General features: G+C 37.4%; 1 protein-coding gene, 1 long non-coding RNA gene and 1 other non-coding gene across 3 annotated transcripts in view; 2 read left to right on the forward strand and 1 right to left on the reverse strand.

Moving 5' to 3' along the window:
- The first annotated feature begins 6 nt into the window (after positions 1-6).
- LOC144221317 (uncharacterized) lies at positions 7-3,510 on the forward strand. Its single transcript, XR_013332018.1, has 4 exons — positions 7-103; positions 2,287-2,396; positions 2,668-2,736; positions 3,327-3,510. It is a non-coding gene; the product is annotated as an uncharacterized LOC144221317 (long non-coding RNA).
- LOC144221393 (small nucleolar RNA SNORD87) lies at positions 2,505-2,593 on the forward strand. The gene has a single exon (XR_013332070.1). It is a non-coding gene; the product is annotated as a small nucleolar RNA SNORD87 (small nucleolar RNA).
- The window catches only part of MCMDC2 (minichromosome maintenance domain containing 2), a 36,697-nt gene continuing 13,342 nt past the window's right edge, over positions 3,344-26,698 (reverse strand). The window contains exons 9-15 of the mRNA XM_077751784.1: positions 25,064-25,269; positions 22,382-22,548; positions 21,684-21,863; positions 18,937-19,079; positions 14,151-14,260; positions 5,356-5,522; positions 3,344-4,441 (exon numbers count right to left, since the gene is read on the reverse strand). Coding sequence (XP_077607910.1) covers positions 5,356-5,522; positions 14,151-14,260; positions 18,937-19,079; positions 21,684-21,863; positions 22,382-22,548; positions 25,064-25,269 — 973 coding nt within the window. The 3' untranslated portion in view covers positions 3,344-4,441. The remainder of the gene's footprint in view (positions 4,442-5,355; positions 5,523-14,150; positions 14,261-18,936; positions 19,080-21,683; positions 21,864-22,381; positions 22,549-25,063; positions 25,270-26,698) is intronic.

Consider the following 26,698-nt stretch of genomic DNA (forward strand, 5'->3'; position numbering starts at 1 on the left):
GGCGTTCTTTTCCGCTCGGCTGTGGGAGGAGGCGGCTGCGGGGCCTCGTCGGTCATGCGGGCCGGGCGGCAGCGCCGGCGGACGGGTTGCTGGGCCCTTCGAGGTGGGAGTCCTTGCGGTCTTGGTTCACCCGATTCTGCCGGCACCCCGACTCGGCGCCGGAGTCCAGGCCCGCCTCCGCCCTCCGCCCTCGGGCCCCCGCGTCCAGGGCTCCGACCCTGCAGCGCGCCGCCGCGTAACCCGCGTGGCCGCGCGGTCGGCCCGGGAGGCACCTTCCCTCCCCCGCCCCGAGGGAGTCTCAGCTGACCTTCGCTTCAGTAGACGCCCGTTCCCACGGTTCTAGACTCAGAAATAAGGGGCCTTCTCGGATCCCGGCGGTTTCGAGGCGGCTGGAGCTCGGGCGTGTGGTTCGGGTGTGCCCTGGGCGGCTCCTCCTCTCGTGCGGGAGCGTGTGGTACAGGGGGAGCGGGATTATCTCTAGGATATTAAGACTTTAACTGTACTTTGTGATTGGCTTTCAGAATTGTTAACAGCAGTTTAGTAACCGTCTGGTAGCGACTTAGTACTGTTATTTGTCGTATGTGTTTGAGACTCTTCCTTTGTAAATATTTTCTGAAAAGACGTGGTGTTGAGGTTGAGAGAAGAGTTAGGTACTGCTCCCCAGGCCATAAATGCCTGCTCTGCCATTAAATGCTTGCGTTTATGTAGAAATGTGTATTTCTGGACATAAGAGGGAAGAAACTGGTCAGCCCTCAGCTGGGAGGCTGGAAGAGTATGTTGCCTGTTCAGAACAAGTTGTGGGGGTGCCTGGCCGGCTCAGTTGGAGGAGCTTGGGGTGGGGGTTGTGAGTTTGAGCTCCACTTAGGGTGTAGAGATTACTTAAATACTTTAAAAAGGTGTTAATACCACGTCGATGAGACCATATAATCCGTTGGGGTGGGGGGTCCCTCCCACAAAATGTTGCTCTCACCAGGGCAATTGATGGCTAAAAGTAGTTTACATTTGGTATTTATTTTGAGGTAGAAGTGGCATCAGTCTTATTTTTATTACTAAATATTGGGCTTTAAAATTTTTTTTTAACTAAATGTTTGGTAAAAATATTGATAACACAGGTAAATCCTGAAGCATAATAAATGCAGAGCCCATCAAACTATTCAAGAACTGTGGTTCTTCTCATTACCTAGCATCTAATTCCTTATCTGCCACATAACTCCTGCCTTCCATCCTGAGGTGCCTCTCATCTGGGATTTTGTATCTAGTCCGTTAGCTTTTAGAGCTGAGTGGAAGGATAGCAGTTTTATTACAAATTTGTATCACTAAACATTGTTGTAGGCTTTACACAAATGAGATTACGCATATAGTTGTCAGTAGTTCCCATGAACCTCATTACACTGAAACTTTCCAATTTGGAATTATTCATAACTAATAGTTTGTGTTCCTAATATTGACAATGTGAAATTATTTCCAGACTTGAAAATGATAAATTGTTTTGCAAGGTACAGCATTTGATGTGTCTTCATAAATCATTTCCAGTAGCTGTCTGGTTCAATGATTTATCCTCCTGGGGAGCTGTAGGAGATGATCGGTGGCCCTGGCCATTCCCCTTGCACTACCTAAGTGTGCTTTCAGGCAGCCTGGGACTCAGTTCTACAAGACTGTCCAATAATGATGTCAACATAATGTATCTGCTCTAAAAGTATATTAGATTTGCCATTGTGATGCTTTAGTTGGAGGTCTACTCACTTGTTTCTATATATCTTAACCTTTAACCTGACTCATATCTCATCCTTGTCAAGCTCTGAGACAGAAAAGCAATGGCTAGGTACTCATTAGGACCATCAGGTCTTAAAATCGATACTGCCATAGTAAAGAACATCCTGTATATATCCAGTTTTTCCTAACCATGTTAATAAAACCCATTTCCAGCTTGGAAAGATTAATGGAATTATTACGGCCTAAACAGTCAAAAGTACTTATCTCAAATCATTATAGAGGTCTAAATTTTGGGGTTTATCCGTTTTGACTATCAGAAAAAGAACTAACCACAAGGTACTTTGTTCCATGAGAGATGTGTTAAACAACAAAATTATTCCAGTATATGGCCTCAAATGTTAGTAGTTGTTATTAAAAAGTTAGTTGGGAGTCAGGAAGGTTGTAAATATAATTATGTTTATGGTTCCTGATAAGAATGAAAAAGTCTTACTGGACCATTCCTCCATGGAAGATGCTAAACACACAGATGGCAAGTAAAAATGAGGACTCACAATGAAGTATTTTAATTTCCAGGTGAAACCGAGCCTGTGAGGTGAAGATGAACGAACGTTGTGATGCTTTCCAAAAACACGTGAGAAGATGTCTGTGATAAAACCACTGGGAGCAGAACTGCATGTAATGAGGTACCAAAAGTTAATGTTAAGCTGTGCTTTTTCATGTCCTTACGGTACTGTCTGGGAAGAGCAGTACCAAAACTGTTTAGTAGGTTTCTGACCTAAATAGGTTTCATAACTGGCACAATGATGACTTAAATTACTTTTTGCCGTTTACCCAGCTGAGGGTTTCTTTGAAGAAATAATTTGAAGACTGAGATGCCAGTTACCTATATTATTTATGTGAATTACTCAAGTGTAATGCAATTTTTTATTAAAATGGGTTATATGTTCTTTTCAGCATATAGGTAGCTGCAGATGAATGTTCAAGTCCATAACTGTCATGGTTAAAAATTCGTCATTGCCTCAGGTAAGTAATTCTGATTTGTCAAGTAATCACAGCTATTCTAAAGTATCTGAAACTTCAAAGGGCTAGAGCCATAACCTGTTAAAGTTGCCTGTGTGGCTCGGTTGGTTGAGCCTATGACTTCAGCTCAGGTCATGATCTCCCAGCTTGTGGGTTCAAGCCCTGCATCCAGCTCTCTGCTGACAGCTCAGCCTGAAGCCTGCTTTAGATTCTGTCTCCCTCTCTCTACCCCTCTCCCACCACCTCTCTCTTTCTCAAAAATAAACATTTTTTATATATTTTTTTTTTCTTTTTTAGGAGAGAGAGACAGCGTGAGCAGGGGAGGGTCGGAGAGAGAGGGAGTCACAGACAGAAACAGGCTCCAGGCTCCTAGCTGGCAGTCAGCACAGAGCCCGACGTGGGGCTCGAACCCACGAACTGCGAGATCATGATCTAAGCGAAAGTCGGACGCTTAACCGACTAAGCCACCCAGGCGCCCCAAAAATAAACATTTTTTAAAAAGATGCTTTGTGTGTGTCGTAAGTCTGATTTTCCTTTGATTTTGACTTCGGAATGATTTTCACTCTTGGTTTCTGATTTTTTTTCCCCCCCAGACGCATGCAGTTGGAGGAAAAAGTTAAGAACTGGTCAAGAAGACATGAATTGAAGCAGATGATGAAAATTAATACTTTATTTAACATTGATCACCTCATAAGAAGTTATGTTGAGAAATACATGCTTTTGAATACTTTTAATTGCTGGGCAATAAAGTCTGCTATCTTTAAGGTAGATCAAGTATTTAAACATCTCCCATTCCATAATCACTAGTCAGACTTGTTTTTAGCATACTTTGAGATAGTATGTTGTTGTCAAACAAGTATATGGAATCTCCTAATTTTAGTATATGTGCTGCCAAAGTGAGCATGAAATCTAAACGCCTTAATGAATTATCCCTTACAAGTAATGATTTCACCTATGATCTATATAGTGTCTAATCTTACTCTTTGCTTTTGCCTTTGAACAAAATCCTGATCCTATTACAAATAACAACATGTTATATTAAGGGAAATAGTGACTGGACAGTCCATACGACCAGGACTTAGAATTTACAGAAATTCTAAAGCTGAATTCTTAACTGTGTGAAGACAAACTTTGCTAAATCTTGCTTTTCCCTTTGAGTCCCACAGTACATAAGTTAACTTTCATCTAGGTTATAATTTCAGTATGACAAGTATAGAATTCTAGAATTGGAGTATGTAAATTGTTTTTAAAAACTAGCTTTGCTGACTCCATTTTGGTTCAGGTTATGAGATCAGGCCCAGCCCCATGTCCACACTGAGCATGGAGCCTGCCTGGGATTCTCTCCCACACTGAAAAAACAAAAGCTTTAAAAAAAAAAACCAACAAGCTTTGCTTTCTGAAAAGGTAACACAAGTCTCTGGCACTAGTGAACATTCAGTAAATACTGTTGAGTGACTAGGAGTGATTTGTCAAAGGCCTATCGAGAGCTGTCCACCTTTATGGTTAAACTCCATGAAGTGCCAGTTTACAGAATTCAGCATGGTGGTATCTTATTTTTTTATAATTAACTTACGGGTGGCACCTGGGTGGCTCAACTGGTTAAGTAACATCAGGTCAGGATCTCATGGTTGGTGGCTTCAGGTCCAACATTGGCCTGGAGTCTGCTTCAGATTCTGGGTCTCTTCTCTGCCCCTCCCTCATTCACACTCTTAAAAAATAAACATTAGAAAAATTAACTTACTAAACCTTTGAAAACTGAAAAAAAATTAGGGGTTTTACAAGTTAAATGTTTTCTCACAGTTTTCCCCTTGTTCTCCCCCCATTTTCAGAACAGATCTCTTCCCTCCAAAAATGAAGACGGTTTGCGAGTTGGTATCTTTACCTTTTGGTACCTTTCTTGTAACCAATTAGGTTTAAAGAGCCAACTCTTGCCCCTTGATTTGTTATAGATTACTTTTTTTCATTTGACCCGGCTTTAAAAAATGGGAAATTTCCAACCTTTCCCTGAATCGTTAGGGCTTCCAAAACTAATGGACATAACAATAGGTATGAAGTGTCCTTAAATTGGAGGCTTCTGGTTCTATAAGTTGCTGTCATTTACTCTGTCAGGTTCACGGGTGCAAGAAAAATAATTTATTATTAGGTAAATATCTTAAAGTGTTCTTGCCATCTTGTGACCAGTAAAGGAAACTACATAAAGAGGACCATTTTTTACATTGCTTAGTTTCCAGATTTTTTTTTTTTTTTTAAATTTTTAATGTTTTATTTATTTCTAGGAGAGAGAGAGAGAGAGAGCGTGAGCAGGGGAGGGTCAGAGAGAGAGGGAGACACAGACTCTGAAACAGGCTCCAGGCTCTGAGCTGGCAGCCAGCACAGAGCCCGACGCGGGGCTCGAACCCACGAACCGCGAGATCATGACCTAAGCGAAAGTCGGACGCTTAACCGACTAAGCCACCCAGGCGCCCCGCTTAGTTTCCAGATTCTTGATATTGAGACCTTTTATATTTTTAAGATAGCTTCCTAATGTACTGTGTACATAGTATTATCTGAAGCATTACTTAAAAATCATACCTTTCCATTGTTTATATATATGAGTGAAGAAAATAATCTTCCGCAGATTACCTATTCATCGCTAGTGAAAATAGCTGTCCCAGGTCCATATGTGGCAATAAACTGTTGGAGCTGCTGCTGGCACTGAGTCAAATAGATATCCCTTTGCTCCAAATATTCTTCATTATACAATTCAAACGGAAATACTGCATTTGGAGCAACACAAAATACAGTGGCCCCTAAATAAAGAAGGAAAAAAGCGTAAATGAGAATTCCTTAAAATGCTGATTGCGAAATCACATTTTCAATAAAATAGGATGAGTCTGTTGTTTTATAGAGTGCAAGGTAGGGAGAGGGGCAGAGAGAGAGACCATCCCAAGCATGCTCTACATTCTGCAAGGGTCTGGGGCAGGTCTTGGCCCCATGTCCTGGATCATGACCTGAGTTGAAATGCAGAATCAGATGATTGGGGCACCTGTATGGCTCAGTTGGTTGAGCATATGACTCCACTGGCTCAGGTCATGAACTCCCAGTTTATGGAATCGGGGCCCACATGGGGCTCTGCACTGACAGCTCAGCCTGCTTGGGATTCTCTCTCTCCCGTGTTCTCTCTCTGAGCCACCCAGGCCCCCCAATAGTAAGAGTTTTAAAATTAAATTCTGACCCATTTAATAGAATATTTCAATAATCATTTCAAGCTGATCTATTTTTAGACTCATGACATAGTTTCAGTATATGCACAGACTTACCAGAGCCAAGAAAAAATATTACATTTTAGTGTAGGAACTAGAGAGGCACCTGGGTGGCTCGGCAGATTGTCCCAACTTCAGGTCACATCATGATTTCACGGTTACGAGTTGGAGCCCCACACTGGGGTCACTGCTGTCAGCACAGAGCCCACTTCAGATCTCTGTCCCCCTCTTTCTCTGCCCCTCCCTAGCTCGTACTCTCAAAAGTAAATAAACATTAAGTGTAGAAACTAGAATTTTGTTATCTTTTGACCTAGTCATTACAGTTTTGAACCTGAATAGTGCTGTGAGGAAGTGGAAGAAGTAGGGAGAGAAGGTATTAGAAGGTAGGGAAACACTTTAAAGGTCAAGTGGATAACTGAGGATAAAGACATCATCTTTCCACCATAAGCCTGGAAAAAACCCCTCAAATACAAGGTTGAATGATTTACAATAAGGGTGCCAAGACCAGTGAGGAAAGGACAGTTTCCAACAAATGGTACTGGGAAAACAATGCCCATAAGGAAAAGAATGAAGTTGGTCCCTAATATCACAGACCCAAGCATAAGAACTAAAACTAAAACAAAACATTGGGGAAATGCTTCATGACATTGGAGTTGGCAGTGATTTCTAGAATTTATAAAATGCTAGATTTCTAGTGTTATAACACCAAAGCACAGGCAAGGAGAGGAAATAGATAAGTTAGACCACATCAAAATAAATTTGTGTATCAAACACTACAATGAAGAATCAAAAGACAACCCATGGAATAGGAGAAAATATTTTCAAACTATATCCAATAGAGGATCTACAACTCAACAAGAAAACAACCCAATTAAAAAATAGGTGAAGGGACTTATATGAAAACCAATTTGACAAATTATATTTTTTAAAAAAGCCAACTTAAAAAAAAATGGGTGAAGGAGAAATAGACATTTCTCCAAAGACAGGCAGATGAATGATGGTCAGCATCACTAATCATTAGGAAGATGTTGTTAAATACCATCTCATACCCATAAGGATGCCTACCATCAAAAAAGCAAATGTTGGCAAGGATATGGGGAAAATGTACTCTTGTGCACTATTGGTGAGAATGTAAAATAGTGCGACCCCTATGGAAAACAGTAGCAGTATATTCAAAAAATTACATGATCCAGGGATTTCATTTACAGGTATATACCCAAAAGAATTTAAAGCAAGGTCTCAAAGAGGTAGGCATACACTCATGTTTATAGCGTTATTCACAATAGCCAAAGGTGCAAGCAATCTAAGAGGTCCATTGTTGGATGAATGAATAAACAAAATGGGGTGTGTGTGTGTGTGTGTGTGTGTGTGTGCGCATGTACACATACATACAGTAGAATATTCAATCTTGAACAAGAAGGAAATTCTAATGCATGCTACCACACGTATAAACCTTGAGGACATTATATGAAGTGAAGTGAGCCATAAGACAAACACATATTATACTTATATGAGATACAAAGAAAAGTCAAATTTATAAAAATAGAAAGAATGGTAGTTGCCAGGGACTGGGGGAAGGAGAGATTGGGGAGTTATTGTTTAATGGGTATAGAATTTCGGTTTGAAAAAAATGAAAGCGTTATAGAGATGGATGGTGGCAAGTGTGAATGTCCTTAACACCACCAAACTATACACTTAAAAATGGTTAAGATGGTAAATGGTAAATGTTATGTATATTTTACCACAATTTAAAAGAAAAAAGCTTTGACTATCACTGTAGGAGTTAAGCTCTTAAATTCCGTTTCATTGTTGATTCACTGAATGAGTATGTGCAAGCTGCTAGCCAAGCAGACAGTGCCGACCTTCCTAGAGCCATCTGCCATCAGCACACACTTACACAGCCTCAGAGTGTCAGACTGCTCCCTTTACTACTCCCTTTATCTTACCTGAATCCTTACTGTCCCTTGAGAACACTGTCCCTGCTTTCCCTGTGGCTCTCTAAAATGAAGCTGCTTTTTCTCAAAACACCCCTCATATCGTAGTATCACAAGACAGAGACAGTGACTAACTTGCTGCCCCTTGGCTGCTACCAGACCATTCTCACCGCTGCTTTCCTCTTAATAAAAATCTTTCCTTTGATGCCCAGTGCCATTTGGGCTTACTATCCTTTCTCTTCCTTGGTGAAGTCAACCACCTCTCAGCACGTGGCTCACAATATTCCTCTATTCCCTACTGCCATTCAGCGATGTCCCATGTGAATGACCCATTTAACTCCAGACCTCTCTGTCTGGACCATTTTTCCTCTACCTCCACTACAAATAGGAAGATCACAGGAACTGATATCACCAAAAACTTGCTTCAAAACCAATAGTTCAAATGTCCCCCTTCCCTATGCTACCTCTTACACTTCCAGCTTCTATCCCAGAGACCTCCAACCGGCTTCCTTCAATTCACTTCCTTCTTTGAACCTATTTAAGAATCTCTCCCAAGTCAGTGTCCCCACTCCCTTAGCCCTCTGCAACACTATCATACTCGCCTAAAAAAAACCTCACCTCTGCATGAACCCAACAATTCACCTTCTGCCTGCATTCAGGCTGCTAGGCAGAAAATCACGTAATTGGCATTTCTTGGTTTCAATTTCAATGAATCACAGAAACCTCAAATGGATACATGCTTGACTGCCAGACAATCCTGCTGAGTTTGTCTAAGACAAATGTTCGTCTCCCTCCTGCCCCTATGACTATGATATTCTCTCCTCAATCCTTGGTTTTAGCTGATGATCTTGTGTAGAGTGTGTGGCCAAATCTACAGACCTGATTCTGTATCCATTTGTCTTCCCTCCTATATAATGAAGTGACTCTTTTTATTAGAGGCCAATATCTTCACATGTGCTCTGGATTTCATCCCCTCTCACCTTTTTAAGGATTTTACTCCTTTGCTCTTCCCCTGATTCTATAAATTCTAATCTTACACTGTTTTGTTTCTATAACTACACTTGATTTTCTTACTACATTGTAGCTGGAGATTCTCATTCTCCTCTCTTAGTTCCTCCTCCTCAACCCCATTTCGAAATAGTAGAATTCTTCAAGGGCAGTCCTGGAGTTCTCTGTATAGTCTCAATCTAGGTTATTTCAGGCAGTTTCATCCATTCCACAGCTATGAGTACCATCTTTGGGCTGATGGTTCCCAAATGAAATTTCTAAATTAGAACTCTCTCTAAACTCCAGATAATTTTATCAATCTAGTTGTATCTCTATAGGATGTCTCAAACATATCTATCTATAATTTGGTTTTTCTCCCAACCTCCTCCTTGCCATTTGTGGTAAATGGCATCATGCTTCACTCAGTTGCTCAAGGCAGAAACTTGGGTGTTTTCTTTAATTCTTCCCTCTGCCCTCTGTCCCAACTTCTATATCTAGTTCATGGGCACAACCTATCAGTTTTTGCGTCAAGAAAAATGTCCCTGAGTAGGGATCAATTTCCTGCTATGTTTTTCTTTCTTTTTTTTTTAATTTCCTGCTATAATTGAAACATTTAGGGAGCTGTGTGTGTGTGTATGTGTGTTTATTTATTTTTGAGAGAGAGACAGAAAGACAGTATAAGGAGGAGGGGCAGGCAAAGAGAGAGGAGACACAGACAGAATCCAAAGCAAGCTCCAGGCTCTGAGCTGTCAGCACAGTGCCCCATGTGGGCTGGAACCCACAAACCGCAAGACCGTGACCTAAGCTGAAGTCAGATGCTGAACTGACCGAGCCACCCAGGTGCCGCAACATTTAAGGATCTCTTAACATTGTTTTGTTTAAGACTTAAAAACCAATATGCCTAACTGAAATTCATTATGAAAACAAAAAATAACTAAAGGAAGAAAAAATCTTCACATAGTTTTATTTTCTTCAACAGATGCTTTCTTAAATACTTCAAGAAACTCTTGACAAATAGTTACCAAGTGAAATTAGCCACATTCTACCATAGGGGTCCCTAACAAGTAATACTATAGTTTCTAAATTCAAAGACACAAATTTTTATCTTCTTATTGAAATCTAATTATATCTGGGGCGCCTGGGTGGCTTAGTCGGTTAAGCGTCCGACTTTCGCTTAGGTCATGATCTCGCGGTTTGTGGGTTCGAGCCCCGCGTCGGGCTCTGTGCTGACTGCCAGCTCAGAGCCTGGAGCCTGTTTCAGTCTGTGACTCCCTCTCTCTCTGACCCTCCCCTGCTCACGCTGTCTCTCTCTCTCTCTCTCTCCTAGAAATAAATAAAACATTAAAAAAAATCTAATTATATCTTAATTTTGATAGCATGTCATAATAAAATTGTCAACATATTTTTGTTACGGTACATTAAAAAAAATGTGTTCGATTTTATCAAGTATGCTTTTTTTTAGAATTTTTTTAAAAAATCTTTAATTTTCTAATTAAATACATTATTCGTTTCTCTTGTTATGCAAATGGAACATCTTTTTTTTTTTTTTTTACAAATAGTTTATTGTCAAATTAGTTTCCACATAACACTCAGTGCTCATCCCCACAAGTGTCAAGAATGCTTTTAAATACAAATAGTAAGAATGTAAAAGATATGGTGCCTAGCTGGCTCAGTCAATTGAGCATGTGACTCTTGATCTCAGGGTGTAAGTTTGAGCCCACGTTGGGTGTAGAGACTATTTTAAAAATAAAATCTGGGGTGCCTGGTGGTTCAGTTGGTTAAGTGTCCAACTTCGGCTCAGGTCATGAACCCTTGGTTCATGAGTTCAAGCCCTACAATGGGCCTCTGCGGTCAGTGTGGAGCTCGCTTCAGATCTTCTGTCTCTTTCTCTCTGCCCCTCTCTCCCATCAAAAATAAATAAACATTAAAAAAAAATAAAAAAATAAAAAACATAAACAATATAAATCTTTAAAAAAAAAAAAAGAAGCCTGCAAAAGATAAAGCATATTAAAAAAAATATTTTTATATCCTTCCTCTTATTCAGTATTGGTTGGGAACCAATATTTTTCTCTTTTGGTACATAAAACTAATATGAGATGATAACTAACTTTTTCTGGAGGTCATGAACCTATAAATACTCCGTAAAACTTACCATTCATCTCTCTAACCAGAAAGATGTACATATATATAAATATTTTCATATAATTTAGAGATTCACAAGTCCCTAGAACTCCATGAATCCCAGGTTAAAAATGTTTGATTTTGATAATTATAGAACAAGGTTCTAAAGTTCTAATGAGTTTTTGTGAAAAGTTATTACTGTATAAGTTGAATTTAAGGCAAATTTAAGCACTTAACATATACACACAAAAACGTCAGTGTTAATATATCCTTTAAGTCCTAAAGTTGGAGCCAAAGTTTGGCTTCAAGGATTGTAATATCTTATGAAAATTAATGTCTGATCCAACGAGGTGTGAGACCTCTTTACTCTTACTTTAGGAGCCCTTTTATGTTATTAGCAAAACCATAATAAGCCCAAATTCATTTCAGATAATTAAATGTTATAGCCACAGTATTATAGCTAGTAATTCAGGAAGGCAGTGATACAAAATGAACACATTTTCTTTGGCTCTGTGCTTAACTGCATTGAGGGAGACAAGTAAATGTTGCTTGTTATTTTGTTATTTTATTATTTATTTATTTATTTATTTATTTATTTTAAGAGCAAGAGAGAAAACACGAGCAGGGGAGGCGTAGAAAGAAAGGGAGAAAGAGAATACCAAGAGGGCCCTGTGCTGTCAGCACAGAGCTTCATGTAGGGCTTGATCTCACCAATTGTGAGATCAGGACCTGAGCCAAAATCAAGGGTTGGATGATTAACTGACTGAGCCGTCCAGGTGCTCCTGTTGCATGTTATTTAAAAGGAAGCTAAATTTATGAGGTGCCTGGTGGCTCAGTCAGTTAAGCATCCTACTTAGGCTCAGGTCATGATCTCATGGTTCATAGGTTTGACCCTTGCATCGGGCTCTGTGCTGATAGCTTAAAGTCTGGATCCTGCTTCAAATTCTCGTGTGTGTATGTGCACCCCTCCCCCACTTGTGTCCTCTCTCTCTCTCTCTCAAAAATAAACATTTTAAAATGTTTAAGTAAAAGGAAGATAAATTTAGAATCATTTCATGTTGCATTTAGTACATGTTTTTCAGAACTCTACAAGCAATGCAAAAGTTTAAGTATCAAAGCAATCATGTTATCAAGGAACATTGTTATCAAGGAACTTACCAGAAAATGATACTACCTATAATTAGTAAGTGTTTAAATTGAAACAGGCCTTACCCAACAAAAATGTATTATTCTAGGGCACCTGGATTGTTCAGTTGGCTCAGCACCCAATTCTTCTTCAAGGCCCAAGTCATGATCTCAAGGTGTGTGGGGTTGAGTCCCACATAAGGCTATGTGCTGACAGTGCATAGTCTGCTTGAGATTCTCCCTCTGCCCCTTCCCCATTTATACATGTACTCACTCACTCTCTCTCTTTCTCTCAAAAATAAATAAATAAACTTTAAAATTTATTAATTTTTAAAATAATATTTAATATATATAATATTTTAGCAATCCCTATCAAAATAACAGCAGCATTCTTCACAGAGTTAGAACAAACAATCCTAAAACTTGTATGGAACCAAAAAAAGAACCTGAATTGCCAAAGCAATCCTGAGAAGAAAAACAAAGCTGGAAGCATCACAATGTGGACTTCAAGCTGTATTACAAAGCTGTAATCATCAAGATAGTATGGTACTGGCACAAAAACAGACACATAGATCAATGGAAGAGAAGAGAGAACCCAGAAATGGACTCACAAATGTATGGCCAACTCATCTTTGACAAAACAGGAAAGAATATCCAATGGAAAAAAGCCTCTTCAGCAAATGATGCTGGGAAAACTGGACAGTGACATGCAGGAGAATCAACCTGGACTACTTTCTTACACCATGCACAAAGACAAACTCAAAAAGGATGAAAGACCTAAACCTAAGACAGGAAGCCATCAAATTCCTAGAGGAAAAAGCAGGTAAAAACTTCTTTGATCTCAGCCACAGCAACTTCTTACTTGACATGTCTCCAGAGGCAAGGGAATCAAAAGCAAAAATGAACTATTGGGACCTCATCAAGATAAAAAGCTCCTGCACAGTGAAGAAAACAATCAGCAAAACTAAAAGGCAACCAATGGAATGGGAGAAGATATCTGCAAATGACATATCAGATAAAGGGTTAGTATCCTTTATAAAGGGTATAGTATCATCTTTAAGAACTTATCAAACTCAACACTCAAAAAAACAAAAAAAAACAGTAAAGAAATGGGCGAAAGAAATGAATAGACACTTCTCCAAAGAAGACATCCAGACGGCTAACAGATACATGAAAAGATGCTCAACATCACTCATCATCAGGGAAATACAAATCAAAACTACAATGAGATACCACCTCACACCTGTCAGAATGGCTAAAATTAACAACTCAGGAAACAACAGACGTTGGTGAGGATGTGGAGAAAGGGGAACCCTTTTGCACTGCTGGTGCAAAACAGCTGGTGCAAACTGGTGCAGCCACTCTGGAAAACAGTATGCAGTTTCCTCAAAAAATTAAAAATAGAACTACCCTACAACCCAGCAATTACACTACTAGGTATTTATCCAAAGGATACAGGTGTACTGTTTCGAAGGGGCACATGTACCCCAATGTTTATACAAGAGCTACCAACAATGCCAACATATGGAAAGAGCCCAAATGTTCATTGATTAATGAATGGATAAAGATGTGGCATGTATATACATATAATGGAATATTGCTCGGCAATCAAAAAGGATGAAATCTTGCCATTTGCAACAACATGGATAGAACTAGAGTGTACTAAGCTACGTGAAATAAGTCAGTCAGAGAAAGACAAATACATGATTTCATTCATGTGTGGAATTTAAGATACAAAACAGATGAACATAAGGGAAGGGAAACAAAAATAATATAAAAACTGAGAGGGAGACAAACCATAAGAGACTTTTAAATACAGAGAACAAACTGAGGGTTGCTGGCAGGGTGCCACTTGGGTGGGGAGATAGGCTAAATGGGTGAAGGGACATTAAGAAGGACACTTGTTGGATGAGCACTGGGTATTATATGTAAGTGATGAATCACTAAATTCTATTCCTGATATCATTATTAAACTATATGTTAACTAACNAAATTAATAATAGATTACCATATTTCAGTGTGAGAGATGTTTCAAATAATAAGGCTGCAATTAATACATCTTCTTTAAGCACTTTATTCCTTAAGTTCAGTCGAGCATGTGCTTCAGCTAGGGAAACTCTGAAAAAGAAAATTGATGCTAATCAAATATGTTGATATTATAAAGGTAAAACATATTCTGGCAGGAATAAACCAAGTTATATGTATATACAAGCCATACCTTAAAGCACAGCATATTTTTACTTTTAAAAAAATATTAGTTTCTTTTGAAAGCATTTTTTTCCTATCAACTTTAATAAACTATGCCAGAACAAACAAGTATCTTGACTTATTATCAGACTTCATTTCTCCTCTGTCTTATATTCATTTTTATGATTCTACACCCCCTTCCTCAATGCACAGTTAAGAAAATTAACTCTTATAGTCATCTTTGGTGTTTCTTTCCAGTTCTTTATCTATTTGAAGTCCTCATAGAATCTTGAAATGTTAGTTTTGAAAGAGACCTTAAAGTTCAAACTCCCATCATATAATTGAATTTTCTCCACAATATCCTAAGCTACTTATTGTCCAGTCTCTTTTAAACATTTCCCATGGTTCACTGGGAATACATTCCTTTTAACTTTTATTTTTAAACGAACATTTGATTACTAAAAAATCTCCCTCAGGTGCACCTATGTGACTCAGTCAGTTAAGCATGCAACTCGTGATTTCAGCTCAGGTCATGATCTCATGGTTTGTGAGTTCAAGCCCCAGTTTGTGCCTGCTTGGGGTTCTTTCTCTCCCTCTCTCTCTCTGCCACTCCCCCACTTTCTCTCTCTCTCAAAAATAAATAAACATTTAAAAATTTTTTAAAAATCAATCTCTAGCTCTCATTAGGCATATGTAATGTACCTGAATGACTGCTCAACTTGGAAATCAGAAAATCCGGTCTAAGTCTCTAGACTTTACTAGCTGTATGACTTCATATAAATCATTTACTTTCTGAAAAAATTTTGAACCTCAATTATAAAATGGGGACAATATAATTCACAGTTATTATGATTTCAGATAAGGCATTTGAAAATTTTGGGACTCACTCACAAAGAGTATATAAATTTAAGTTGAAATTGGTTTCACTAAAATTTCTACCCACTGGTTCTGTCTTCTGTGAATATAAAAAAAGCTTAATACTTCTTAAATATGACATCTTTTCAAATATTCAAAGATAACTTTTCTCTTTGCCCTATGCTTCCTTTTCTCCAAAATAAAATATTCCTAGCTCCTTTAATATCTCATAAGGCATGGGGCACCTGGACGGCTCCGTCGGTTAAGTGTCTGACTTTTGGTTTCGGCTCAGGTCATGATCTCACGGTTTGTAGGTTTGAGCCCCATGTCAGGCTCTGCGCTGACCGTGTACAGCCTGCTTGCTGTCTCTCTCAAAATAAACAAACTTATAAAAGGTAAAAAAAAAAAAAAAAAAGTCGTAAGACATGATTTTCAGGCCTTTCAACATTCTGGCTGCTCTCCTCATGACCAGATTTGGTTAATTTTTTTTTTTTCAGGGGCACTGGTGGCTCAGTCAGTTAAGTGTCTGACTTTGACTCAGGTCATGGTCTTGTGCTCTGTGGGTTCAAACCCCTCATTGGACTCCGTGTTGACAGCTCAGAGCCTGGAGCCTGCTTTGGATTCTGTGTCTCCTTCTCTCTCTCTGCCCCTTCCTCCCTCTCAAAAATAAATAAACATTTCAAAAATGTTTTTAAATATATTCTTTTTCAGTATAGTACTACAGGTATGATTTAACCAGCAAAGTAGAGGTGGGGCAGAACTAGAATTTTTTACTCTTGATACTATGTTCTATTAATACAACCTGAATTCATAGTATTAATAGCCATATTACATTGTTACTCATATTAAACATTTTAAAAAGAATAAAATCTCAAGTCTTTTTATAATAAGCTGTCAACCTTTTCTTATTCATTCATACTCAGACCAAGATCATCACTTGAGTTCGTGGAGATTACTCCAGAGTTGTTTATTTTCAGATTTGACTACTATGTTTCTGATGTCCTTGCCTAAGCTCCTTCTAAAATGTTGACCACAACAGAATATGGATAAAGCCTTTCAGGAAGAGAAGAGAGTACTGTTCAGCTCCACTTCTCTAGAAGAGCAAGGATAGTGTTATTAGGTACCTGTGTATAGAGGTGGGAGAAAAATGTAAGGTTTATGACTCTTCTGAGTTCATTTGCTTTCCTATTTAAAAAAAAAATTTTTTTTTCTAACGTTTTATTTCTTTCTAGGAGAGAGAGAGAGAGACAGCATGATCAGGGGAGGGTCAGAGAGAGAGGGAGTCACAGACTGAAACAGGCTCCAAGCTCTGGGCTGACAGTCAGCACAGAGCCCGACGCGGGGCTCGAACCCACGAACCGCGAGATCGTGACCTAAGCGAAAGTCAGACGCTTAACCGACTAAGCCACCCAGGCGCCCCTGCTTTCCTATTTCTTAAACCCCTCCCACACCTCTACACCTTTCCATTTCCACAATGGGAAGTAGATTTATCATATTAAAATTAATTCTGCTTTATATTTGGATTAATAGAGTCAAATGCTAACTGAGGCTATATGAGTTTAAATAAATATCTTTGTGCTACAGAGAAACAGGACTTCTGAGGCTTCAAGTACTGACTCTTTGAGTATTGAGTAACGTTTATTTTTAAGTAAGCTCCACACCTAATGTGGGGCTTGAACTCATGACCCAGAGATCAAGAGTTGCATGCTTTACTGACTGAGCACCCCTGATTTGAGTATTTTAAATATTACTTCAGAAAATGGAAAATATTACAAAATTCCATTTACTATTTTAAAATATCACAGTTGATTTCTACCTTCTCTTATCTTCAGTACTTTTTTTTCAGTTCTATGAAGATAAATATACAATTGGAAAAGTTAACTAAACATATTTATCTCTTGGAGACCTATATCTGACATTTCCTTCCAGTCTTTCACTTACCTTATTTTATATTATAGTTATAACAAGATATTTATTTATTTAATGGATGATTTTACTCCTGGTCGTACTTCATAATTTGTTTGAGATTATACATTAGTTTGTATCAAATGAAATATCAGGAGGGGACTGCTTAAATTATGGTATAGCCACATCAAAGCACAAAACAGAATAAGGCAATTCTTTATGTTCTGATATTATTATAATATATAAACCATACATGATTCCATTTGTGCTAAAGGAGAATATACCCATATGAATATATAGATATTTATATTTAGATCTTCCTCAAATTACAATGGGTTTATATACCAATAAACCCATTGTAAACCAAAAATATTCTAAGTCAAAAATACATTTAATATACCTAACCTACCAAACATAGCTTATTCTAGCCTACCTTAAACATGCTGAGAACACTTACATCAGCCTTCAAAGCTGATTTTATAATAACATGTCAACACTCTCACATAATTTATTGAATACTGCACTGAAGGTAAAGCACAGAATGGCTGCATGGATACAGCATGGATATCAGTTTTACTCTTTTATTCTTCAAAAAAAAATTTTTTTAATGTTTTATTTATCTCTGAGAGAGAGAGAGAGAGAGAGAGTGATCAGGGGAGGGTCAGAGAGAGAGGGAGATACAGAATCTGAAGCAGGCTGTCAGCACAGAGCCCGGCAAGGGGCTGGAACCCACACATCATGACCTGAGCTGAAGTCGGATGCTTAACCGTCTGAGCCACCCAGGTGCCCCTCTACCCTTTTATTCTTGTGGCTGACTGCGAGCTGCAGCCCACTGTCACTGCCCAGTTAGAAGAGAGCATTGTACTGCATATTGCAAGCCCGGGAAAAGATCATAATTCAAAATGCAAAGTGATTTCTACTGAATGTGTATCATTTTCACACCATTATGAAGTCAAAAAATCCTAGGTCAAACCATTTAAATCAGGACCTGTCTCTGTCTATAATATGTTTACATGACATATTCATTGAAAAATATATAACATATTCTATATATTTCTACATGTTAGTATTTAGATGGATAATTTGGGAGGGCACTTGGGTGGCCTAATTGGTTAAGTGTCCAACTCTTCGTTTCAACTCAGGTCATGATCTCTGGGTTTATGAGATCAAGAACTGCACTGGGCTCTATGCAAACAGTGCAGAGTCCACTTGGGATTCCTCTGTGTCTCTCTCCGCTTCTCCCCCACTAGCATGCTCTCTCCCTCTCCCTCTCTCAAATAAATAAATAAACATTAAAATAAATAAATGGATAATTTTTGGAAGAATACATAAAAATTGTTAACAGTCATAATCTCTCTAGAGAGTAAGACAGCAATGGGTAGAGTTAGCTAAGACACCTTAATCATTATTTTAGACTTTTCTTTTACTGTGTCTATACTTAATCATAAAAATTAGCTTAAAAAACTTTAAGGAACAATAATAGATGAGTCTATTAAAGTATTTAAAAATACATAGAACAATATACTTAAAAATAATTTTTTCTGAGTTCAACTAAAAAATACCTAGAATGTAAAAAAGCCACATTAAAAAAAATCATTTTATTTCAAATCAGTGCACTTTACTCAAACACATCTCATACAGAGGTTCCAATAAAAAATAATTTAGTGAAAACATGTATTGGAGTTTCAGATGATGCAACAATAGCAATTGTTAAGTCGCCTTAAATTCTTTTGGAACAAGATAAATGAAAAACCAACCAACTAACAAACAAACAAAGAAACAAGTGAAACATAAACACATCACTTAAAAGTCAATACTGGCTTTAAAGTTTTATACTGAATACCTACAAATATTTTAATGCAGATGCTGACAGTTTTGATCCACTTATAGAATCTGTTCTGATTCTGCGACTTGCTAGATAATAGCCATGGATCATTCTTTCTGCCTCCAAACTGAATTCTACATTCAAAGTCTTTGCAAAAGCCAGCAGCTAAATTAAAAGTGTGAAAATTTTAAGAAATTCAAACTTTGTTAGAGAATATTACAAAAATCCAAAGTTTGTATATTTTATTTACATCAAAATTGATTAACTATCTGGGGCTGTCCCAAAGTCATTAAGCACTTTAAATCACAGTCTTATACTTGTAAATATTATTAAAATTTATCCAGAATAATCTCTTTCCCCCTTAGTGCAGAAATGTTCTGTGCAATATACTTGAATGACTATCAAGTCTTCGCTTCCAGTGGAATAAAGGCTCGCTCACTCAGCTCCTTCAGTAGGAGAGAGGCTTTCCTTAACAGCTCATTTCCCTTTGAATAGCTTTAATTCTTTGACAATTTATTTCCTTATAACTTTTTCTCAGGGACCCTAGAGCTACTTGCCCTCCTTACTTCCTTTCCTTCCTTTTACACACAAGCGAACACTAGCAATGTGGGAGGCACCGTGTTAACTACTAAAAAGGTGGGCCTGGGAGATTCCAGTAAGCCTTCAACATAATGATTAGCACTGTTTTCTCTGAGCTTTGTGCTTTTATTCTTTCTGAGTGATTCTCAGTACCCTAAATCCTTAATCCGTGACATCATTTCCAGACTTTTCACCATCCTGGTTGTTTTCTGCTTTTTTCAACTCAGAATCAAAAGGAAAATTTAATCATGATAAGGTTGCTATTAACTATAATATTGTATTTTAAATATAACTTTTTAAAGGATCTAGATATGTCTTCTCTTCTTTATTCTCCTTACACTCCACAGTTCCCTCCAGACCTTCACAACTGGATAATGATACTATTAATAATATCAGTAGCCATTTCTAGGTTCTACCCTGTGGAGTCACAGGAATGTGCCAACTATCCCTGCCTCAGGAAAGGACTTGCCCCCAAGTGCCGTCAGCACTGACCTCCAGTTGCCAATTCTTCAGGGAATGCCTCAGGACAGTCCGTCAAATGACTGACTGAAGTGGAAGTGGGGGCGAGTGTTACAGAAATAAGTCTATTTCTATCCAAAGCAGGACAACTCTAGTGGTCTCTTGAACTCCAGAGCTCATTGTGGGGCTATCTTTGGGCCTACACTGCAGCTTGACTCCCTCCTCTGCCCAACCCCGCTTCCTTCCCTTGCACGGGTATTGCTACAAGAGCCAGAGGGGCACTCGCTAGCTAATAAACAAAGGCACACTCTCCGTCAGCCTCCTGGAGAGCCCGGGCGGTGACACACTCCCTCCAATCTGTTTTGTGAAATGGGCAGATGTATCTTCTGGAGAAATCATTTTCGCTGTTTCACAAGCCTAGTAAAGTCCAGCTGTTCCCTACAGTCTGATGAATCAGCTATAAAATGTTTTGCTGAAGTTTCAAGGCTTATTGCAAATTTGCCAAATCTTAATCCCAATGACTCTACAATAAAATTTTTGCTCCAGTCGGTTATGTCTTCTCAGAATTTTCTGTGTATATTCATTTCTACTTTTATGTCTTTGCTCCTACTTTTAATTCTGTTTAGAATGCCCATCCTTCCTGGCATCTAAATCATACCTTTCCTTAAGGACTGACTAAAGTCTCAGCTACTTAAAGTCTTCCCAACTCTTACATTCTACTTGATGTCTTCCTTCCTGAATTCCTAAACTACTTATAGTTAGCACCACCCAGGTTAGCACTTAAATTGTCCCTTATGGTTTTATATATTTTGTTTATATCTCAATTAAATGATAAACTATTAAAGAAAATGTATTTTTCTGTAAGAATATAAAAGAGCAGAAATAGGCTAATATACATAAAATATTCAGTAAATACCTAATTAGTAAATTCCAAGGGTTTTTTTTTTTTGGCTGTTTTNTGCCACCCTAATTCCTAGAGACTAACTACTTTTTTCTTATATACTAAAACAAACAAAAAGCTAATTTATCATAAATATTGTTCTTTTTCATTGTAAGTTATGTCAATAAACAATGTTCATAATTCAGCTTTAAGTCCACCTCACTTTTCAGCTTTTTACCCCTGCAACCTGCCCACAAAGAAGGCAGGTATGAACAAAATTGTTATTGACTCCTAGATTCCGCTCCCAACACTCCCTGCCCTTTACCTATCCTATCCAGATCCTTTAACTCTACTGTGGCTAGATTTCTGAATAGTTAACATTACAAGGGCTTCACTTCTACTCTCGGGTTCTGTGAACCATGTCAGGACACTGAAATGGGTTAGTGAGTCATGACAGGTATCCTCTAAAGTCAGAACTCCGAAGGCATTCACATAAAGTTAATCCTTCTCAATAGTCTGTAAAATGTAAATAACTCTATACCATTACAGCCTCTCATAATTTTCCATAGAAATATTCTATTGGTTTTCCTTTTAATGAGAATTTTTAAAGCTATTTGGACAGTGGTGCAAAGAATTAACTCACCATTTTAATATTTATGTCCTTACACAGTTTTTAATTTAATTATAATCCTAAATATTTTCTACACAGTGTCCTTAAAATATTTAAAATCTGAAAGGAACCTGGAATAAAAGAATTTTAAACAAAGAAAATTGGATGCTCAAAGTGAGTTCTATTAAAATTGAGAAACCTTAGCCCATGTATTCTTGGTAATCATTTTTTCTACCTCTACCTTTTCAAAATCTTCAGTTGTGAACTTCTTAGAAGCTACATAAAGCAGCTCTTCAGGATTCATGGCTTTTTTAAAAGTGTGTTGCACAGTAGAAATAAGTGGGTAGCAAGAAGATGATTCATTGCAGTTAATCAATAATCCAAATGCCTCTACAAGATTAGGTGGAATCAAACTGCAGTCCTACATCAAATAAAAATGTAAAAGGCAAACATTAAACTCTGGCATTCAGACAAACTTTAGATAATTATAAACTAAATGCTGTTTATATAATTATTTATATAAATTATAAATATATTATTTATATAATTATTTATATTATTAATATATTTATATTATAATATATAGCTATTTTTATATTATTATTTGATATTATTATTATTTAAAGTGATTCTTGAAAAGCATGGGAACTTATTATGACCAATTTTCTTAATAGTTTTTATCATTTTATTACACATTATTCATTAAAGCCTACTCTACTGCCTAGTCAAATAATAATTTATAGTAAACAGACACCTGCTTTGCATGACTAAAAGAATGAAAATTTTCAGACAACTGCATTGTTATTTAGTTCCAATACCTGATTAAGGATAAAAATGAGTTAATAACAAAACATTAAGAACAACAAAAACATTAATATTAAAATCTGTAAATAAATACCCTAAATAACATTCTAAAAATAAAAAATACATATACCTTACCATTTGACCAATGAGAGTGCTGGTTTTCTGCATATTTCTCCTTGAAGATGAATCCATATCAACAAAAGACCAAAAACTGCACTGAACTGGAAAAGTCATTTGTTGGTTAATATCATCCCCAAACTTCTTTCCTGGGATGTATACTGTGATGCTCCTGCTTTCCACAACTAAGACAAAAGACATTACCCATTTAAGTTCATTTTGATCCATATGTCTACAAATCACTAACAAATATTTTTTAAATTAATTTTTTAATTTATTTCTGAGAGAGAGAGAGAGAGAGAGAGACAGTGTGAGCAGGGGAGGGTCGGAGAGAGTGAGAGACACAGAATCCAAAGCAGGCTCCAGGCTCTGAGCTGTCGGCACAGAGCCCAACGCGGGGCTCAAACCCACGAACCGTGAGATCATGACCTGAGCTGAAGTCGGGACGCTTAACCAACTGAGCCATCCAGGCGCCCCCAACAAATATTATTTTTAATAACTAATACTATTATATAGAATTTTACTGTCTAAATGTGGAACAGTAAAGACACAAGTAAATGCGGTTGTTTTGCAAGATATGGCTACTTAGAGGATCTAATAAAAAGAATAGAGGGGTGCCTCAGTCAGTTAAGCATTTGGCTCTTGTTTTTGGCTCAGGTCATATACGATCTCATGGTTAGTGCGTTTTGAGACCTGTGGTTGGGCTCCATACCTGCATTGCAGAAAGTGCTTGGGATTCTGTCTTCCTCTCTCTCTGCCTCTCTCCTGCTTGCCCTCTATCCCTCTCTCTCAAAATAAATAAGTACACATTTATTAAAATTTTTTGAAAATGAACAAGGCAAGAAAAATATTTGGATGTCTGGGTGTCCCATGACTTGATGAGAACAGTAGTTCTGGAGTTATGTAGCTTGAGTTATGGTCAGTGTCTGGGTAGAATAGGCAGAGGATTAAGACATTGGTTATATTAGTGCTGGGTTATATGAGGGGCTGAAATTAAGTAATAGTCTTTTATGTGGAACAAAAAGAAAGGACATCTATATGAGAATGAAAGAGAGTAAGATTGATAGAGAATATAAACTACAATGCTAGGGGAAAATATATAATCAAATTCAACATGTTGAAAACCAATTCATCATTTTTTCCTCCTCAGATGGCACTGTGTGCATTATCTACAATTAAGGGAATCACCATCCAACTACTTAAAACCCAAACAAACAAACAAACAAACAATCTAGAAACAACATACTTTCCTTTTTATCCCTCCTTCATCCCTTATAATCATTCAACCTATGAATTCAATGTTAGGATTCCGTGTTCCAACTATTTCTCAAATTAAACTTCTCTTTATTCATGATGAGAGTCTTTTCTTTATATTTATCTTTCTCTTGGGTAATAAGGTAAACATATATTTAACTCTATGGAAACTGCCAGAGCAGTTTTCAAAATGGTCGTACTATGTTATACTTTCAGTATATATACCTACAGTATATAAGAATTCCAGTTTTTCCATATCCTTGGTAACATTTGTTTTCAGTCCTTTTAATTTTTGCCAGTCTAGCAGCCAAGGCCAGCTGCTTAATATATGGGGCCCAGTGTAAACTAAAAATCTGGGCTCTGTAATCAAAAGCAGGGGAAAAGCGACTATTAAGAGTACTAATATAAAAAGCTTTTTTCCTTTAAAAATATTTTATTGCTTATGAAATGTAATAGGACTGATGTGGAGAAATTAGAAACCTCATGCTTTACCAGTGGGAATGTAAAATTGCACAGCCACTGTGGAGAACAGTTTGATGGTTTCTCATAAAGCTAAACATAGAATTACCTTATGATCCAGCAATTCCACTTCTAAGTATACACCCAAGAGTTGAAAGTAGGGACTCAAACAGATACTTACTTGGACTCAAATGTTCATAGCAACATTATTCACAATAGTCAAAAGGCAGAAACAACCTAAGTTTCTCTCAACTTATGAATGAGCTTTTTTAAAAAGTGGTATATATATAAAATGGGATATGATTCAGCAATAAGAAGAAAAGAGACTCTTAAATAGACAAATTCATAAGGACAGAAAGTAAAATAGAGATTACCAGTGGCGGGAGTCTCTGGGGAAAAGGGTTCTTGTTTAATGGGTACAGAGTTTCTGCTAGGGATTATGAAAAGTTCTGGAAATGGATAGTGGTATTGATTATATAACATTTTGAATGTACTTAATACCACTGAATTGTACACTTAAAAATGGTTTAAATGGTAAATTTTATGTTATGTGTATTTCACCATAGAGGGGAACTCCTTCAACTTGAAAAAGAACATCTACAAAAAACCTACAGCTAACTTCATATTTAATGGTAACAAACTCAAAGCTTTCCTGCTAAGATCAGAAACAAGATAAGAATGTCTCCTTTCACCACTGTTATTCAGCATCAGAGTGGAAGTCCTAGTTAATACAGTAAGACAAGAAAAGAAATCTGGACCAATACAAACTCACATGTTCACAACTTAGAGCAAAAATTAAAACAGTACATTTGCATATTAAATTCCTTTCTTTATTAATACAGGTAAAATGAGAGTGTATATATAAGAAATATAATTTCTCAGTTCCTAAAATATGTACAATACAATCTTAACCATTAGTAATTCCTTGAGACTGATGAGACTGTAAGTTAAACAGGTGAAAATTAATTAGAAAAAAATATTGTTTACCTGACTGAAGCTGTTCTAGTTTATCTTTTTTGTGCGAAGCCAAGTCTCCTATAAAGCAGATACCACCTTTAGCTAGTAAAGCACTGCCAGCTTGAATGCTAACTGCTCCAGTTCCATACTTATTCCTGGATAGAGTAGGAAAAATTTCAGTAGAGACCGGATGACGTATGCCACGAGGTACAAGGTTAATACTAAAATTCAAAAGCCTAGGAAAAAATAAATTATTCATTACTATTATTTAATATTTGATTTTCAGAAGTCATAATACATAACAGCTATACAATTAAATTCGATTCAGTGTTTAGTGAGCAACTTTTTCTTTTTTTAAAGACTTTATTTTAAAGCAATCTTTACATCCAACATGGGACTTGAACTCAACCCCAAGATCAAGGGTTACATGCTCTATCAACTGAGCCAGCCAGGTACCCCACCCCTAGTGAACACTTTGCTAGGGATAAAACCATTTTTGAGACTTGGTCCTTAATCTGGAAAGCTCACAGCCTAGTAAGAGAGACATAAAAACCTAAACACAATGTGGTAAGTACTAAAACAATATCATGAGCACGCCCATATGAGAGTATTATTTCTTCTTGGAAGGAAGTTAGAGAAAGCTACAGAGAGATGACATTTGATCTGAGCCTTCCTCTTTATGGATTGCTTTCTCTTGTTTATTCAGAATGCTTGTATTTAGGCTTGCCAATAGCCCATCATGACTATTCCTGCTGCCTATGTATCATGGTAACTCTTGATATATCTTCTTGTTTTCTAATCTCTTTGCCAATTGCCTCATCTTCTTAATTTCTCAAATTTAAATTCTAAGAAAGGATGATTATTTTAAGCTTAGCTTTCAAATCTGATGCCATGGAAATCATAGCTCACTGGTGTAATCAACTATGATGAACAGACATAGACATATAGTACAAAAGAGGGTGAAGCAGTATTCTTTTTTTTCAGTGTTTTTACTTATTTATTTATTTATTTATTTTNGGGAGAAGCAGTATTCTTTAAACGTGGATAGGCTGTGTGGGGAAATGGGTTGTAGTTACATAAACGGGTTAGAAAAAAGCTTAGGGCAGAAAGCTGCCACCATGAGGCAATAAGCACCCAAGGTTAGCTATAGAGATACTGTAATGGGATCACGAATAACTTGTTATATCACCTACAGGAAATTATTTTCCATCTGGCACTAATGTACCTTGATCACAAACTCCACTTGCCACCCAGATCCTTTGCTTCTTACACACACAAGTTAATGATTACTGTCTGATTGTTTGCTCCGTGTTCACCACATGTGTAATATCTTGTGTTTTCTTCATATTCACCATGTGGGTAATATCTTGTGAGCTCAATAAATACAGAGATGAAACCCCTGTTTGGGGCTCTTATCTACTCCTGGACATCAGCCTCTCTCATATTCAATTCTACATCTGCTCTCTTGCTGAACAAAAGAGAATTCCAAACTCTTACTCTGCAACAAGGTTGATATAAAGTTTCTAGTGTATATGCCATTCCAAGGAATTTGGATGTTAGTTTATAAAATGGGGGAATGAGATTTAGAAATAAACTTTTGCAAGCCTGTAGAGCAGTGTTTTTCAACCTTAGCTTACATTAAAATCACCTGGGGAGATTTAAAAA

The sequence above is a fragment of the Crocuta crocuta genome, unplaced genomic scaffold (genome assembly GCF_008692635.1).
Source record: "Crocuta crocuta isolate KB4526 unplaced genomic scaffold, BGI_CrCroc_1.0 scaffold20, whole genome shotgun sequence".
Taxonomy (NCBI): domain Eukaryota; kingdom Metazoa; phylum Chordata; class Mammalia; order Carnivora; family Hyaenidae; genus Crocuta; species Crocuta crocuta.